This window comes from Chanodichthys erythropterus, chromosome 22 (assembly GCF_024489055.1).
Source record: "Chanodichthys erythropterus isolate Z2021 chromosome 22, ASM2448905v1, whole genome shotgun sequence".
In the NCBI taxonomy this organism is placed as follows: domain Eukaryota; kingdom Metazoa; phylum Chordata; class Actinopteri; order Cypriniformes; family Xenocyprididae; genus Chanodichthys; species Chanodichthys erythropterus.
Genome location: NC_090242.1, coordinates 36,687,109 through 36,706,360, shown reverse-complemented (window position 1 = coordinate 36,706,360; position 19,252 = coordinate 36,687,109). Strand labels below are relative to the sequence as shown.

Below are 19,252 nucleotides of genomic sequence, written 5' to 3'. Positions count from 1 at the left end.
GTTTTACTGTATTATGAAATTGTTCCAGCAGAGATCACACTCAGGAGGTTCTTCAGTAACAAGTTCAAACCTCCATCACAACATTACAAGCTTTGAATCAAAGTAAAAAGCGACAAACTACTCATTCCATGATGCGCTGCGAACAACTAATGATTACAAATTCTTCAAATACATACGTTGTTTGAAAGTGTACAGAGACATTGTTCCCATGTCTTTAATCATTCCCACTTCCAAGTCAAGTCATCTCTATTTCTACAGCGCTTTTTACAATACAGATCGTTTCAAACAGCTTCACAGTAATAAACAGATGAAACCTTCATCAAATATGAGACTAATTCAGATTCAGCTGTAAAGCAGCTCTAAAGACACTAGAGTCATTATTCAGATCAGCTCATAGTACACTCTAAAAAATGCTGGATTAAAAACAACCCAAAATGGGTTAAAAATGGACAAACCCGGCAACTGGGTTGTTTTGATGCAGCAATTAGCGATTTTTTTTGACCCAGCAATTGGGTTGTTTTAACCTAGTGATTGTGGTTTTTTTTGACCCAGTGATTGGGTTGTTTTAACCCAGCGATTAGCGATCGGGGTTTTTTGACACAGAAATTGGGTTGTTTTAACCTAGCGATTGTTTTTTTTTTTGACCCAGTGATTGGGTTGTTTAAACCCAGTGATTAGAAATTGTTTTTTTTTTGACCCAGCGATTGGGTTGTTTTAACCCAGCGATTAGTGATTGTTTTTTTTGACCCAGCGATTGGGTTTTTTGACCCAGTGATTAGCGATTAAGTTGTTTTAACCCAGCGATTAGTGATTGGGTTTTTTTGACCCAGCGATTAGTGATAGGGTTGTTTCGACCCAGCAATTGGGTTGTTTTAACCCAGCGATTGGGTTTTTTGACCCAGTGATTAGCGATTAAGTTGTTTTAACCCAGCGATTGGGTTGTTTTAACCCAGCGATTAGTGATTGGGTTGTTTTAACCTAGCGATTGTTTTTTTTTTGACCCAGTGATTGGGTTGTTTAAACCCAGTGATTAGAAATTGTTTTTTTTTGACCCAGTGATTGGGTTGTTTTAACCCAGCGATTAGCGATCGGGGTTTTTTGACACAGAAATTGGGTTGTTTTAACCTAGCGATTGTTTTTTTTTTTTTGACCCAGTGATTGGGTTGTTTAAACCCAGTGATTAGAAATTGTTTTTTTTTGACCCAGCGATTGGGTTGTTTTAACCCAGCGATTAGTGATTGTTTTTTTTGACCCAGCGATTGGGTTTTTTGACCCAGTGATTAGCGATTAAGTTGTTTTAACCCAGCGATTAGTGATTGGGTTTTTTTGACCCAGCGATTAGTGATAGGGTTGTTTCGACCCAGCAATTGGGTTGTTTTAACCCAGCGATTGGGTTTTTTGACCCAGTGATTAGCGATTAAGTTGTTTTAACCCAGCGATTGGGTTGTTTTAACCCAGCGATTAGCGATGTTTTTTTTTGACCCAGCGATTAGCGATTAAGTTGTTTTAACCCAGCGATTGGGTTTTTTTTAACCAGCGGTTGGGTTAAATGTTTGCCCAAACTGCTTGTTTTTTTTAAAAATTACTATATGGCCAAAATAGGTTGGAAATTAAAAATCAGACATAATTACTAAAGGCAAAAATAATAATCAAAAGGTGAACATTTATTAATAAGCTATTTAATAAATATTTCATAGTTCACTTATTAATCATATTAACAAATATTAATTTCCAACATACTTTGGGTTTATTTCAAGTAAGTGATACAGTAATTTTCAAACAATAGTTGACTTATATAAAACTAGTGGTTATATTTAACTCAGCGATTGGGTTGTTTTAACCCAGCCTTTGGGTTAAATGTTTGCTGGGTTAAAACAACTAAGTTGCTGGGTCCTTGGGTTGTTTTTAACCAAGCACTTGCTTTTTAAGAAAAGAAGTTTGTGTCTCTAATAATAGCAAATATCATCACTTACCAATAGCTCGGGTAGATCTGTATTGAAAGTGTTACACAATGTTGCTAGAAATCAAATTCACTATTGAGAATATAAGTGGGATTTTTACATTCAGAATTATTATATTTTTTAGCAGATGACTGCAACACAACTTCTGCTTGTCATCTGACCTTCAGTGTTTGTTTTTTGTTGAGATATTTCAGACAACAAAACTGAAAGAGATTATTTTCACTTTTCGGGTTGGACTGAGTGCATTTTGTTCTTTAAATATGAGTGGAAATGAAGTTTTAATGATCGACGCAGTCAAGCACACTATAATTGTGAACTAATTATCTGCACAAGCTCGAGTGTCTTGTGTAAACCGTCCTGAACGATAAACAGAGTTCGAGCGTGTTTGACTGCAGAGCCACACAGACGGCTCTTTGACGGCGAGAGTACAGGTAGACTGTTCCTCTGTCACAATTATGGGCTCATTAACCCTCTCTTATCTGATCGGGCCGGTATCGCTGGGCCTCCACTCTCCGTTTCCTATTATGAGGACATTATACACAAGCCCGGCTGGCGGGCAGAGAAACTCGGATAAGGATCAAAAATTACATTGGTGACAAAACGTCTGTGTGTGTTCGTGATGGCCTACATGCACCCACTGTACGAGACCGACAGCAGGAAAAATGACACGTGTCCAGTCAGCTTTATTTCTACAGCACTTTATACAGTACAGACTGTTTCAAAGCAGCTTCACAGTGATGAATGAGAATCAATGTGGCAAACAGAATTCAATTCTGCTGAAAAGCAGTTCTTAAAAAAGGCAACAGTGTCATTATTCAGATCAATTAAAGTGGTACTTCATGTCTGGCAAAATGAGATTTCAATAAAACTTGGCTGACTATGCAGTAGAAAGGTGATTTAAAAAAAAAAAAAAAAAATCGGTACTCCTGACTAGAAGAAAACAGAGAAAAAGGCTGTTTTCTTCCCTTTTGCCAAATAGGCAGGAAAACTTCAACACCCATAATGCACTGGGCATGTTGCGTCCAAGGCCACGCCCACCAGTCTGGTCTGGATACGCTTACCAGAGTCAAATAACGCCATGCTTTAGTAGGACATACTTCTTAGCAAACTTTTAGGCATAATGGTGTCGACTTGTCTTGTTCCCAGTGCAAGAAATCAAAGAGTAAACGTTTAGCGGGAGCAAGTTTCTGAGTTTGCAGTGAAGGATTGCAGCACAATGCAGGCAGCGGCTAAAGATGCAAAGATTCGTAAATACAGAGAGAATGCCAAGATGGAAAATTTGTATGTAGCCAACATTTCAATGAGTAAACAGTTCATTTACATATACTACTGACATTGTTACAATACAAAGTAGGTTGAAAATTGATTAAGGTACACTTTAAGTTCAGTGTTGATTCAGTTCAATATATGTGTAAAGTTCATCAATTTGAAATGAGTTCAATGCATCAATAAGAAGCTCTACAGAAGAAAATAGTGTCGCTTATTTACTTTGAGAGTTCAACGTTGATATTCAGTAACAGTGGAGTCCATGAAAAGAAAGACGCATGCAATTAAAGAACATATAGGAAAACAGACGAGATCAACAAGCCAGTTTTCTACACATATAAAGTTATTTATAGAATGTAGCACGATAGCCTCGTGGGCAGCACCGACTTATGGTGCGGTTGCGAAGCCCTGGCTTCCCGATCCTGTCCTTTCTCTCTCTCCCACTCACTTCCTGTCAAAAATCTACGCTGCCCTATCAAATAGAAAGGCAAAAAGGAAAAAAAATAACGAACAAAAAAAAGAGAGAAAATAATGTAGCGCCTTGACAACATTCAGCGTTATTTGCCTGGTGAAACAAGTGCGTGGAAATGTATTTAAAAGATGTTTCTAGCTAACTGATTGGTCGACTAGTCAATTAGTTCTGGCACTAGTTAGGTCTGTGTTGAGTATGGGGTTTAAAAGACACATAATATCCAGCAATATTATTTATTTAACGGCACTGACACTGAATAAAACTTGAACTGAATTGAGTTGAATAATGACACTATTGTCTTTTTAGAGCTGCTTTAAAGCTGAAGTTTGCATCATTGATTCTGTTATTTTGTTGTTTGTTATTGAAACGGTGTGTACTGTATAAAACACTACAGAAATAAAGGTAAATTACATGATTAATGCATGAAGTCGGCAGGAGGAAACTTCACCCTGTGTGACATCTCCACTAATTACGTGCATCACATTCGAAAGCAAATTATTAGCAAACTATGGCAACGGGAGAGATGCATGCTTTAATTTCAAAGCGGCTTCACAGTCATTCACTCTCTCAAATCAACAGTGCAGAACTTTCCAGAAAAAGTAAAGACTGCTGAATCAGTACAGTGCATTATATAAACACTGACCTGAGAACTAGTCGACCAGCAGAATTGAGTTGTCATGCAAGTTTCATTGTGCGTATGTTGTTGCGTATACTCGTGTGGTTGAACACATACCTGTGAGTGTTTGCATACCTGCAACGCTTGAGAGGGAATCTGAGTATGTGTGTGTGTGTGTTTGTTTACTCTTCAGGTGTGTCGGTGTGTGTAATGACCTGAGCGCTTTTGGTTTAGTGTGTCATTTGCAGACCAGGTGACGCAGTTAAAAGCCACAGACCTGAACTCTCTCAGCTGCTATTTTAAGAACAACCTAAAAATCTGTCTTTATTCCCACGGGACGTTAATGACAAAGACTTCAGTACAGTATGAGAGATGCTTTGAGACATGTAAAGTCAACCATCGCTAGCAAAATTATGAGAATAAAACTCTATTGTCTCCTGTAGAACTGCTTAAATTGAATGAGTCTGATATTTGATGGAGTTTGCATCATTGATTATGTTACTTTCCTGTTTATTACTGTGAAGCTGCAAAGTCATTTTGTGAGCTGAAATGAATAAGATTACAGCAGAGTAATGGTCTGTAATGGTCATGTCTCATTTCCGTCCGCCGTCACCCGATTCATGTCGTCTCCGTGACCTTTGGACTGAAGTCATAGAGAAATGCTGCTGGAATGAGACTTAGGTATTTCAGGATTATTGCTCAGGTCATTCCCCGCCTGACACAAACAAGCCTATAAAAGGCCTCTGTCATATTCTGGTCTCTGCATATGGAGTCAGCAATTAAACCCTCATGTTGTGCTTCAGTCATTGTGACCCAGCAAGTTTTTCTTTTTCCTGAAAATGCTAGTTAATGTAATCACATTGAACTAACCTACTGACCTTCCTCACACAGGGTATAACAAATTCCCCTTAAAAAATTTATATATATGTACTTTTTCAGGGTTTTTTCGTACCTTGTTGCTCCGCCTACAAAAAACTACTCATAAATCTCTGGTTATGCGATGCTATTGGCAAATATTGGATTCAATCTTTTTGTCAACTTGTTTTCTTTCGGTTACGCTGCCCTTAGCAGAGATTTTCTTTTTGGAGCTGGTTGATCATAGGCCTCATTGATCCTCAGTTTTTTTGAGGTGAATAAGCTCAAGTGAACTCTTTTCATTCAAAAACTGAGGAGCATGAGCTCGAATCAATGAGGCCTACGATCAGTCAGCACCAAAAAAAAAATGCAAAACCTGTGCTAATTGAAAGAAAACAAGTTGACAACAAGACTGAATCCAATACTTGGTGATTACACATTATGATGAGAGATTTACAAGCCATTTAAAACAAGCCAGTCATTTTTGACCAGAGCACCAAATCACCAAGTCTCAGAGCTGTTGGTTTCCAGTAGTAGGCGATCATACTCACAAATACATAGTTTCCTATTTGCCCAGGGCTTTTCTCTCCATTCACAGTATTACTAACAATGAAGTCCTGTTCTAGTATGGACACATCCATGGAACATTGACTCCATCATACCACAACAGCATTGACAAACCACAGACAAGGAAAGAGATGCAAGAGCTTTCATTTAATGAGGACGACATCCAGCAGTATCTCATTACGTATTCTACCAGTCAAACGTTTGGACACTTGACTGCATTTATGTTTCTCATCACCATAAAATCCTTCCTTTTGAGTGCATTTTATACAGTGTTAGGAATAGTAATATGGATACAGAAAGAAAAGCATCATGAACAGCAGGAATCTAGACAAAGAAGAAGCTCAAATAGTTTTTCTTTAACTTTTATCCCACAATTATCCCATAGTTCTATTAGTGTTGCTCCATAATTTGGAGGATTATAATAAAACTACTCTTAAATGTGGAAAATCATAATAAAAAATTCATAATGAGGAATAAGATGTTGTGTCCAAATATTTGACTGGTGCTGTATATCCCCCAAAGATCTGGCAATTGTGTCCGAATGCTATAAAACATTGAAGTTCCCAAGAAAAAATATGAAAACAAACAAGTCACATAGTTCGGATTTATGCCAAAAGTGACATACGCTAAACGTTAACTCTTTGAATTCTTGCACCCGGGAACAATACAAGTCAACGCCTTTATGACTAAAAGTTTGCCATGAAGTATTTCCTACTAAAATGCCATCTATTGAGGTTTTCTGTGCTCATTTTATCCTGTTTAATCCTTTGTAGATTAACCATACTTCCACACAGAGTTCTACAGAACACAAAGAGCTACATCAATAGACAATCAACTTTAATCACTATTTAAACTAAATAAGGACTCAAAAAAGAAAAACAAATTAATGTTCAATAAATCGGACTGCTCTGGAGACAAAACCCAGTCCAAACACAGGAAAAAGAAGGATATGACAAATTTGTTCTGTGCGAAAACGTAACAGACGTTTTTATTTCATGAACAGAGTGGTTCTTTCAGAAGTATTTTTCCCACATCTTTTCTGCACCATCCTGCCAAACTCTCTTTCCATTCAGAGATTCGTTTAAAATCTTTGGACTGTAATGCGTCTTGTTAAGCCAAAGCGTAGTCAAGCCTTCCCTCACGTTACTGTCCGAGGTGCTTCTTCGCTGAGGTGAGGGCAAATATTCCCAACTTTCTCTCCCTGATACTGCTTACTTTGAGCCAACTCCTTACAGTCAAAAGGCCAGTTTCCAAACCTGGTGTCTCAAAATGAATAACTGGGCATAGACCACGTTTCTGCAGTTTTCCCTCAGGGAGACGGAGGGAACCCACACCTTCGGGGCTCCGAAATCTGCCAGTAATTACAGCCTGAATTCCAGAGTATTCGAATGCCAAATTCAATCTATCTAAATTCATTTTCTGACATTATGTTCTGGGGTTTGTCACTGAACTACAAAAAGAATTGGAAGAAAATGGAAGAGAAAAGCCATCTTTTGTAATGAAAGGTTTTTTGTAGTTGTTCTCCTGTGTAGAACGGATAAAAAAGAACAAACAAGTTTGAAAGAATACCAAATTCAGTCATAACAGATGGGAAACAGTATGTTTTAGCATGTTGTGCAGTCAAAATATAGAAGACCTGGAGTGTGACATCATTTCCTGTTGTCCATTCACTGTGGTGTCAGATGCAATTTTTGCATGGTTAAAATGTAGTTTGTCTGCTCTGGAAAATCACGTCTAAAATACACAAGCTGTTCATTGCAATCATATAAATAGAGTCGAGACACTACGGCAAAACATCTGACAGATGAAAAAAGGGAAAGCTAGAGAGAGAAATATGACAGAAACTTCTTAGTCACATCATGAACATCGGAAAGTTTGAAACGCCCTTAAAATCCGGTGTCTACAGCTGGCAAAGCTTCATCATCCAACATAAACAGCAGTTTACCAAGCGTTACATCACTTAAGTGCAAATCACAGACAATGTGTGGACGCAACGATCAACATCGACGTCAGATTTTACCGGGGAAGTGTTGGGGGAATCCCAGTGAAAGTGTGCGTCTGTCTGAGGAACAGGGAGAGGTTTACATTAAGAGCTTACGTCTCAAATTCATTCCCAGAGACCCAGCGGTCCTTCAATTCCCTGAAAGTTGCACATTATTTCATCACTTTGCTTCTCGGCCATCTGGAGTGAAACCAGAATCTGCCTGCGCTCAGACCCTAATCAAGCAGACCCTCGTTACAAAATCACACCTAAACTTATGGACTCTCAGGAACTAGATTTCTCTTAGTTGCTTCCTAATCTAGCCGTCTAATAAACCGGGGCATTGTATATTATGAATATTGTTGACAAAATAGTTTTGATTCTCTTTGGATAAAAACATCATGTTTTATGCCAAATCAGACAACAAACAGAGAAAAATATAAGGCTTACTGAAAATGTCTGCTGAAGTTCAGTTTCACCGGTGGTGAGAATTTTAGTCTGGGATCCCAGCAACAGGAAACTAGGCCCCTCTCTCACCCAAACCCACAGAAATGTTTCTCCGATTCACATTCCCTCACTCTGCCCTGGTCAGACTCAGACCGAACCCATGACGTCTGCTCATGAGTGAGTGTAATGTTTGCTAAAAGCAGAAAAGGAGCAATTTGGAGTCTCTTGGGACACGGTAGTCTAGTTCCTTCGCTCCATATGCAAAAAGGGAAACCAAAATAATCTAAATGTTGTTTTGCCCCACACAAAAGGGGATTTGTTTAATGTAAACTATACAAATGGCTAAATTAAATCTCTTCTATGACATCTGCTCACTACAGGAAACTTCCAAATGCTTTATAAGAATTTTAGCTCTGCTGATTCTCCAACATTTTGAAAATACACTTACAGCCAAAGAAAAGATGTTTCTTTTTCAGGTCTCAGATATGTTATTTAAACTCAAACTGATTTCTCTGGCTTGCTTCATAATCCATAGTTGTCTAATAAACCTGACATTGTATATTACAAATATTGTTGACTCTTCGATGAACCACTTTTGGATAAAAGCAACTTTGTAACTTTGTCTCAGAATAAAATTCTTTGTTTTCTTTAGAGAAAGATAATTGTTAATGGGGTCTTGAGACAAATCTCCAATTTTATCTTTATCTTGAACAGCGAGATTAAATGAAGAGCAAATTATGAAAATATAGTCGCACAAATCATGCCTAAATGTCTCTGTCACTTTTTTAAAAGGGGACATATCATGAAAATCTGACTTTTTCCGTGTTTAAGTGCTATAATCGAGTCCCTGGTGTCTCTACCATCCCAGAAAACGTTTTGGTAAGCCTTCCTCTACAAGCATGTGAAAAAACGAGCTGCTCAGATTTCGCTCCCCTGGTGACGTAGGAAGGGGATCTTATTATAATATTATCGCCCCTTAATCTGCACATTTCCACCCACTGCGCTGCCATTTTGTTTTAGCAAGCGAAAACGGTTTTCCAGTTCTAACACCATGGCAAACGTTTGTCGTTGGCTGCACAGACGAGCACTAACCATTCAGAAACGTCTTCCTGAGTCTCTCCATCAGTGTCGACTCCGGTTTGAACAATGTAAGGCTGAACACTTTCCTCATTTTGGCTGCGTGAGATTCTCCAGCTTTGTTGTTGCTGAGCTGTTAAAGCTCCGCCCTCTTCTGGAAAGCGGAGCTCATTTGCATTTAAAGGGACACACACAAATAGGGGCAAATTTGACAAGCGATAATAAATGATCTGTGGGGGATTTTGAGCTGAAACTTCATTCTGGAGACACCAGAGACTGATATTACATCTTGTGAAAGGGGCATTATAGGTCACCTTTAAGCAATTGTGTTGTTCTGAGACAAATAGAAGGTTTACTGATTAAATGGAGACTAATTTCCAGACAAGAAACTGATGGCCCGTTCTATTACTGATGTGCTTCAAGGCTACTCCTGACACGAAGCGTGGCGTGACAACTGTCGTGTCCGGTGTAGACACGGTGTAAGTCACTGCTCAGACTAAAGGATCTTGTGTGAAAGTGTGATGCAGTTCTGTTTCTCCAGCTTTTTAGAGGTTTCTAATCCTGGAGATGCCCAGTGACATCACCCTGGTCCGGAGTCTGCCCACATGCCCCCGCACACAAACACTTTCGCTCCATTGGCTGAGTCGCACCCTCCCAAAGCTGAAGGGGTTAAATCTACTCGCAGAGACCCGGGCAGCGAGCCTGGATCTCCCCCGCTCTCTCTCCCTCTGTCGTATTTCTGTGACTGGGCCACCACGTCATGTGATCAGGAAGCGTGGCTCCTGTCCATTTCCCCTGCTGGCTGAAGGGGAACATTGTTACGGAGTGGGCGGCACTGGGCCGCTCTTACACGCTGGGTTAAAAATAACCAGCATATTTAAGGCCGAGGAGGAATCCCTTCAAACTCAGAGGCGGCGCAGACTGCCTCGCGACAGGAGCTCTCTCTCGCTCACCCTCCTTCCTAATGCTTTTCCTCTTTATTTGGCAGACTGGATGGGTTGATGCATCTGTCATCCCATCCAAACTCAGAGGAATCTGTATCAGCGCATTTAACAAGGACATGGCGTTTAGCCCATCCTTCCTCTTGTGATCCTGAGAATGGCCAGAAAAAGGGATTCTAGACATGCAACTGTGATTTTCAAGGAAAAAGCATCTTGTTGACTTTTCAAAATAAAAAACAGCTCTATATAAACCGCTTTGTTTCCCTGTCAGGCCCAATCACTTATGGAAATGGATTTCTAGTAGTTTCTCTTCTCTTTATGCACTCTTTCTCATGTTTCCCTTCTTTTAATCTACTATAAAATTACACCATCTCCATTCCTCCAAATATTCACCCGTTTGAGATTTAGTATGTACAGTTCAACAGCTTCTGAGGAATCAAGAGCCGTTCACACCAAATTCTGTTTTGCTGTCAATGTTTTTATCGTTCATCAGCTGTAAATAAAAACGTTCGGAAAGTTATCGTTGTGTTGTAGACTATGCTATTCTTTTACTACATGTAGAATGATTTTAAAATGACATCTTTACAGTTATCGTCCTTGGTGTGAACGAGCATTTACGCCTGACCAAAGATTCCCAAACCTTAAACTGACAGAGAAGCTTCAACAAACCCATCTGCAAGAAAAACACACAAACAGACATTAGAGAGAGAGAAACTGCCCAGTAAGAACCGAGTAAAGCCTACGTTCAAGATGAGAATCAGATACGGAAGAATAATGCGTAGACGGAAATGAAAGCATAGGACAGATGAATGAAGAGTTTAGACATTTGAGGAAAAAAAAATCAAGAGTCCCAATGTCATCTGGAAAAAACTGCAAAAATATATATTCTTCACCCAGACTGTTCATTCATTCATGATCATTTAACACACTGGATGATAACTCACCCAGGCAGTATCGTGGACATTAATCTTCCTGTACCAGCACTCCACCATATGCAAATTTACTGAAGGAATCAAAAGGGGGAAAATCACCTGTTTATTTAAATATCTCATTTGCGTTCTGATTCCTGGATATAGTGAGTCTGTCAAGATTTTCCCACAGCTAGAGTGCAGGAAGACAGCAAGACTATCAACTTTGATCTTATAGAAAACACTTACAATTTTGATCGTAAATCATGTCAAGGAAAGTAAAGAAAACATCTCAAACATGTCCAAACTGTCCAAGCCCTAACATAATCATCACTGCCATTATAATAACCTCAGCTGATCATCTACATTCTTGCAGTGCCATTCGGAGGCTATTTTCTGCTTTTCAAAAAGCAATATTTTCACATTCCGAAACGGACAGAAAGCTTATCGTACCTTTGCAAAGAAGGGTAAATAAACATCAGATGACGGCACTAGATAAAACACGTCAGATGCAGGAGCAAAACCTAAAAACCACCCATTAAACGTCACACATGAAACCCTGAACTCTCTCAAGCAACTCAAGATTTCACCACCACCAACTCAATTATCCATAAGTGCAATACAGCAGCAGCACGTCTAAATTGATCTACACTATCCACATTACTCATGTAATATACTAATGGAAGAAAACGACAAGTACTGCGAGATGTTAGAGTGTGAGAATGTGTGTGCGTGATAAAGGGGCTGCATTCAGTGTATTCTGCGGCTAAATGACGGCCTGCTGTTGACAGAGCCAAACGAACAAGATCCTGATGTAACAGGATGGTCTCAGAGCTCGTGTTTGCTCTCCATACAAAGACGATTGTAGACACTGCAGAGCCAAATCCTCCGACACAGAAACGTGTTTATGTAGAAGCCGCCTCTGGAAACATCACACTGAACTCATGGCTCGTTTGAGCAGATATTTACACTCACACTGCTTATTGATTCATTATTAAACTATTACCCAAGAAATATCACAGATGTGCTAGTGGAATGACGGAAACACAATTCAACACACATTTATGGATGGTGTAAATATTTCCATAAAATAAAATATCTGAGAAGAGATGTTGATGCAAGAGGAAGGGGAAGTTATTTTGATTAAAGATTACGAGGCACGTGTGTTTAAAAACCATAACGATGTGCATACACCTTAAAAATGTTGGGTTAAATATATATAACATTATAAATGTTTGACCCAACCTGCGGGGTTGTTTTATTCCAACTTATATTGGGTTCATTTTAAGCGACCAATACAGTAATTTTTAAACAATAGTTGAGTTAAATTAAACTACCCAGCCGTTTGGGCAAACATTTAACCCAGCCGCTGGGTTTGTCCATATTTAACCCAACTTGGGTTGTTTTTAACCCAGCATTTTTTGAGTGTAGTAATTATGTATCTGATTTTTAATTTCCAACCTATTTGGGTTCATTTCAAGCCAGCCATATAATACATTTTAAACAATAGTTGGGTTAAATAAAATTTAACCCAACCACTGGGTTGGTCCATTTTCAACCCAACTTGGGTTTAATGGAGATCAAATACTGCAATATTCCATTGGTGACTTTAAAATAACTGGAACTCATCTATACAAGTGAGAATGCTGACATGCAAAGACCTGAAGATCAGCAGAAGAGTTATTTTTGATGAAAGATTACGAGGACATAACGATGTGCATACACCTTAAAAAATGTTGGGTTCAATATGGTTGTTTTATTGCATTATTGTTTTATTCCAACCTATTTTGCATTCATTTAAGCAAGCAATACAGTAATTTTTAAACAATAGTTGAGTTAAATTAAACTACCTAGCAGGTTGGGCAAACATTTAACCCAACCGCTGGGTCAAAACAACCCAATTGCTGGGTTTGTCCATATTTAACCCAACTTGGGTTGTTTTTAACCCAGCATTTTTATAGTAATTATGTGTCTGATTTTTAATTTCCAAACTATTTTGGGTTCATTTTAAGCCAGCCATATAGTAATTTTTGTTGCGTAATATAGTTGAGCCATATAGTAATTTTGGTTTAAAGTTGAGTTCAATAAAACTGTCCAAAATTTAACCCATTTTCAACCCAACTTGGGTTTAATGTAGATCAAATACTGCAATATTCCATTAGTGACTTTAAAATAACTGGAACTCATCTCCAAAAGCATTATACAAGTGAGAATGCTGACATGCAAAGACCTGAAGATCAGCAGAAGATTTTTACACGTGATCAGGTGATAGTCAGGTGATGAACACTGAATGAATGAATGAGTGAGGTGGTGTAAGGCTTTTCCTCACAAAGAAATCCTACACATCTCTGTCTGCCATTGTCCCGTGCATTACGATATAAAAAATGATTAGCGTTAATTACAGGCGGACACGCCTCATGGGAGCAGTTCGCGGTGGTTGAACTCGGTGTTCGAACTCCTCACGCACGCACAGGTGTCATTGGAAACACACACGCACTACAAAAACACACCAAACTACTTTTGTGCTGGACCACCAAACTACTTTTGTGTTTGATAAAGGAGAAAAACAAATTGTGACTTTTGACCAATGATTCTTACTCTAGTCCCGGTTGCTAACACGCACATGTTTGTGTGGATACAAAATATCGGCTCGCTGCCAGATTTTTTTCCCTCGATGACGTCGCAGCGTGTTTTTTTTTCTTTGCGGTTGCCGCGCAACGAGAGGCGTGTCCGGGGTTTAAGAACTAGGCGAGGAAAGCCCTGCGTGCATCTGACGAATCACTCGAGTCCAGACACCGGAGAGCTCGCGTGTCCCGAATGGCAGCGGCGGTAGAGAGAGGGAGATAGGGAATCCCCGAGTGTCGCCGAAACGAAACCGACCCGGTTCACGAACGATCCCATCAGCATGGCACCGAGACGCGTTTGATGCGCTCTTTGGACTGGACTGTCAGTGCTGCGAAGCGCTCGCAGTATTAAACTCTACTTTCAACTAGGATTTCATTTTTGACTGGACGCGACTGGAAGTGTTTTCCACTCATGAGGTGCGTTTTGCACTTGGAGGGTCCATTAATTTTTCTTTTGGCTTTTATGTGTCATGTTTGAGAGCAGCGATAGTTTTCCCAGACCATCTTGACTAGGATTATTTTTTTTTATTTTTGACCTTTTTTCAATTGCAGGCAGCCACCAAGTGAGTTTGACAGTATGGCACTGAGCGGCACGCTTTTGCCCTCTATTTCCACCTTTGCGAGCGGCGCTGATGTGAAGCACAAGGCCATTATGGGACACGGAACTGCCAATTTGGTGAGTATCAAACAGGTGATGGTCAATTCGCACGCTTTACTAGCGAAATTCTGCTGCTGGTGAGATGAGATTATGTCATCGCCTCATAGTTATTCCTCGAGCAGCGCTACCGCGGCAGGGGCGTGAACCGTCGCGAGCTCCTCACTACACAACATCTGAAATTCTTCAGCATGCACTGATTATTTATCTTCCACTTCAGACTGGATTCTCTTTCAGGCACCAAAGTTGGAAACATAGAAACAATTTATAATCTACTAGAAATAACTTTGATAAAGATAAAAGAACCAGGTTGATTAAAGTCAACATGTCAGAGTGTAGTTTGGCAATTATTTAGCATGCAAGAATAAACGTGCTTTAAAGGGTTAGTTCACCCAAAAATGACATTTCTATCATTAAGTACTCACCCTCATGGGGTTCCAAACCTCCGTTCATCTTCGGAACACAAATTAAAATATTTTTAATTTTTTTTAAATCGCCCATAGAAAGTAACATAATTACCATCATTCAAGGTCCAGAAAGGAACTAAAGACATCGTTAAAACAGTCGGCGTGACTCCAGTGGTTCAACTTTAATGTTATTAAGAGACGAGAATACTTTTTGTGCGCAAAAACAAAACAAAAATAACGACTTTATTCAACAATATCTTCTCTTTTGTGTCATTCTCATACACTTTTTACGTTCAGCACTTCCAGGTTGTACGTCAGAACGGCGACTCATTATTGATCGGATCACATGTATGCGTCAGGTCAACGGCGTCGACCAATACTGAGTCGGCGTTCTGCCGTAGAACCTGGAAGCGCTAAACATAAACAGCGTAGGAGACTGATGGACTAAAGACGAATTTGTTGAATAAAGTCGTTATTTTGGTTTTGTTTTTGCGCACAAAAAGTATTCTCGTCGCTTCATAACATTAACGTTAAACCACTGCAGTCACATGACCGTTTTAACGATTTCTTTAGTACCTTTCTGGACCTTGAATGATGGTAATTACGTTGCTTTCTATGTGGAATAAAAAAAAAAAAAAACCTCTTGGATTTTATCAAGAAATATCTTAATTTGTGTTCTGAAGATGAACGAAGGTCTTAAGAGTTTAGAATGACATGAGGTTGAGTAATTTAATTTTTGCGTCAACTAACTCTTTCATTTTAAAGCATTTGTTGATTGCGTCTTTGAGACTTACCTTGTCTTATTCTCTCTTCCTGGGTGTCTCTGTGTGTTTGGAATAAGAGATGGAAGGAGGACTTGTCTCAACTGAAACGCCCCTGCATGTCTACAGGTGGGACTTGCACTGACCTGGACGTCCCCTCCGCAATGACCAAGAAGGAGCCAGAAGAGCTGGACCTGTTGGACTATGATTTTATTCTGTCGAACAGCATGCTGCAACAGCAGCAGCAACAGCAGCAACAGCAGGAGGCCTCCATGGCCAGCACCTCCAGAACTCTTCCACCATCCCCTACGTCCTACACCTATCAGATGCCCTCTCCTCAGGGCCAGGAGGCCAGCATGATGTACAACATCCCGGACATCAGCGACGTATCTCCCTCTGGAGGTTTTGTCGCTGAATTAATGAGGCCAGAGCTGGATCCTGCGTATCTTCAGTCCACAAGCCTCCACGGAAAATTTGTGGTGAAGACTACCAGGGACATGACTGATTACAGCCAAGGGCTTAGCATTAGTAAGGGCGGCTCAATGTCGGACACGTCCTCCCTGCAGTTTGTATGTCCGAGGACGATAAAGCAGGAACGTCCTAGCACCTGCACCATGACCGGGCCCATGGATATTCACTCGCGGCCCGGAGTCAGTCAGAGACCGCTGCTGGACCCTCACGGTTTCAGCGCAAGCCGTTTGGGGCTCAGCCGCTCTTCCTCTCACTCTCCGGACGAGCATCCTCAAGGTCAGGTGCTGGGGGCCCCTTCATTGTCTCTGGCCCAGGGATATCACCCCTCGCCAGGTTACTCTGGCTTTCCGCAGCCTCCCGCCCAGTCGCTGCAGTACCAAGGTCAGTATCAATATTCTTTAGTCAATAAAATTTGAGTTAATTAAGTAAATCCTGTTCCTGCAGTGCCTCAAGAGTTTGTAATTATCAAGTGCTCCTGAAGATGTTAATTAGCTAGTTTGTTTGATCAGGGTTGATCTCCAGGAACAGGGTTGGGCACCTTTGCTTTACTAACGCTGTGGACTCTTTACTCTTTGGCAGAGCTGATTTCTCCAGCTGAATGTTTGCCTGAAGAGTCCAAGCCCAAGCGGGGTCGACGCTCTTGGCCGAGGAAGCGGATCGCGACACACACGTGCGACTACGCAGGCTGTGGCAAAACGTACACCAAGAGCTCCCATCTCAAAGCTCACCACAGGACTCACACAGGTCAGTGTCTCTGGTGTTACGTTAGTCTTCGTTAATCTCATGTTAACATGCCCTAACGCATTGTCTGTGAGAGACTAAAGACAGTGAGAGTTCAGTTGGCAGGTGGTTTGATCTGCTATTCAACAGCAGGTTGATACTGATCCCTGCTGAAATAAAACCACAAGCCCGTCCGACTTCCCCTTCTATTCAATAAACGAAAGGATGAGCAACATTTGAATTGTTGCCTGCCTCTCTCTAACGGCTCTGACCAAAGTGCGTTTGATTGTTCTCGTTAGGACCTGAGGGTGAAACGCTAACTGTTGTGTGTGTTTGTGTGTTTAGGAGAAAAGCCGTACCACTGTGACTGGGAGGGATGTGGCTGGAAGTTCGCCCGTTCGGACGAGCTCACGAGGCATTACAGGAAGCACACGGGACATCGGCCATTTCAGTGCCAAAAATGCGACAGAGCCTTCTCTCGGTCCGACCACCTTGCACTGCACATGAAACGGCATCTATAACCAAAACTGGAAGACCCCCGATAAAGTGACTAGTGAACCACGTGTTGCCTTTGAACAAGAGTCAACGAAACTCCATGACAAGCTGTGTTGTCCACAGCATCAGGGTTGGGACTTGTCTTTTTTTGTTTCGTTTTTTTTTCCCTTTTTGTCGTCGTCTTCCAACATGCTGGTGGCCCTGTCCGTTTCCTGCACACTGGGACAATACTGGAATGTGCATCTACTTACCGACAAAACTTGGAGATGCCAAGTGCCAAACTAAAGACTGGAAATATATGAATATCAGGGATACATGGAAACATTAGATTATATGTATTAAAGAGGCCTTTAATTGACCTACATTCCATCACTCAATCCTCAAACACTGATCTGTCTTCTGGATTGTTTTGTTGCTCTCTCTAAAGCCATTAATTTCAGGTACAGAATAATTTATAAGTGTGTTACAAGATGGTGCTGAGTATAGCCAGGTGTATTCAGTGAGGTACCAAAGATAAAAGTGGATTTTAATTGAAGTCTGTGAGTTTTAGGGGCGAATGCATGACCTCTCCTTGGTGATGGCAATCTAAACTGCACTGTGGTTGCGAGGTGCAATAATTTTGATATGTAAGACATTCATATTTTTATATAAGAAACAAACAAACAAAAAAATAACTCTGAACAAAGTTGTTTTTGTTTATAGTCAGATTCATGTAATATAATCTTAAGTTTTGTACATTTGTAAATACTTTTTCATTTTGTATTTTATGTATGAATGCAATCCAATAATAAACAAAACATAAAAGGTATGTGAGTTGACTTGATTTTTCTATTCAGTGAATAATAATGTGTGATCAAGGATTGTTCCGTTTGTAACGAGTCTGAACGTTTGCGTGGATTAAGCTGCATTCAAACATAATCAGGTTTTTCTGCCTGTCTTAAGTTGCTTCTAATTATCATCTGTTTAGCAGCTTTTCATTTTGACTTTCTTATTCATTTCTCTATAAATTGGTTTCAGTCTTTTGCCACATGTATTAAATGACCTGCCTTAATATTTGTCAGTGTGAATCAGCATTTAAAAAATACTGCCCAATCACAAAATACGATTCATCATTGGTATATCATGGTATGAAATTTCGGACATGCTTTTTTTTATACAAGTAAATAAGCCGATCATGCTCTCCTAATTTCAACAACACAATCTGAATGTTTGAATATCACAATATTTCAATAATCTAAGAAATTCATGTAAAAGTTTCCTTCTACTTATTATGAATCCAACATACATAACTCAATGAAACTATAGAAATTAAGTCATTTGAACTACTTAATTAACAGCTGCCAAATCTTTGGAAACATTGAGAAACCGTAAAACAAACTAAACCTCACTGTCTTCTCTTCACCTGCCAGACAACATCATCTGCCGTGCATCAAAGAGAAGTGAAGTGGATATCATTCAAAGTGATCTTTTATTGCCATGCCTTCGGATTTTAAAAGACATGCCAAATGTTCTTGTTAACAGTCATCCAACTTGCTGATGTGCGTTTTTTATGACTTGATTACAGCCGCTCAACCACTACTTTTCACATTAACATGTGAGAGGAAAGTAATGAAATATAGCCTAATGCTTTGATTAATCATTGCCAGCTTTAGTTTATGAGTGTGCACAGGTATTAAAATCAAAATATGCTGGAATTTACTGCACAGAAATTCGTCATAGTGTTTTAATTATTTTTTAAAACACGCGGAACATTCTTTTAATATTTTACTAGCTATGCTATATTTTGTTTACCTCTGAACGCCGACAAGAAAATGTTAAATGAGTGTTTTTATACACTGAATAAATTCAATCTCAACACGCGTCATGTTTCCAGCCGCGGTCAACAGCGCCCACTGGAGGACAAAGTCCGAACATATAAAAAGGCCTGTTTTGTTTCACGTTAAAGCAAGAATTCAAAATAACGAGACTATATGGAAGCCCATGTCCGCCGCATAAGAAATAAAACTCATGCTTTGGTAAATCTTATGA

At 39.9% G+C, this 19,252-nt stretch overlaps 1 protein-coding gene across 1 annotated transcript; it reads left to right on the top strand.

Annotated features, from left to right (window-relative positions):
- Window positions 1-13,854: 13,854 nt before the first annotated feature.
- On the top strand, window positions 13,855-18,048 carry klf4 (Kruppel like factor 4). Its single transcript, XM_067375904.1, has 5 exons — window positions 13,855-14,132; window positions 14,268-14,391; window positions 15,619-16,390; window positions 16,589-16,753; window positions 17,075-18,048. The coding sequence occupies exons 1-5, from the start codon at window positions 14,128-14,130 to the stop codon at window positions 17,248-17,250; spliced, it is 1,242 nt and encodes a 413-aa protein (XP_067232005.1). The 5' UTR covers window positions 13,855-14,127; the 3' UTR covers window positions 17,251-18,048.
- The last annotated feature ends 1,204 nt before the right edge of the window (window positions 18,049-19,252 follow it).

What these genes read in the sequence shown, in the direction of transcription:
- klf4 (XM_067375904.1), top strand. An exon ending in CCAGTCGCTGCAGTACCAAG is followed by an intron (nt 16,391 to 16,588) that starts GTCAGTATCAAT and finishes ACTCTTTGGCAG; the next exon opens with AGCTGATTTCTCCAGCTGAA. An exon ending in TCACCACAGGACTCACACAG is followed by an intron (nt 16,754 to 17,074) that starts GTCAGTGTCTCT and finishes TTGTGTGTTTAG; the next exon opens with GAGAAAAGCCGTACCACTGT.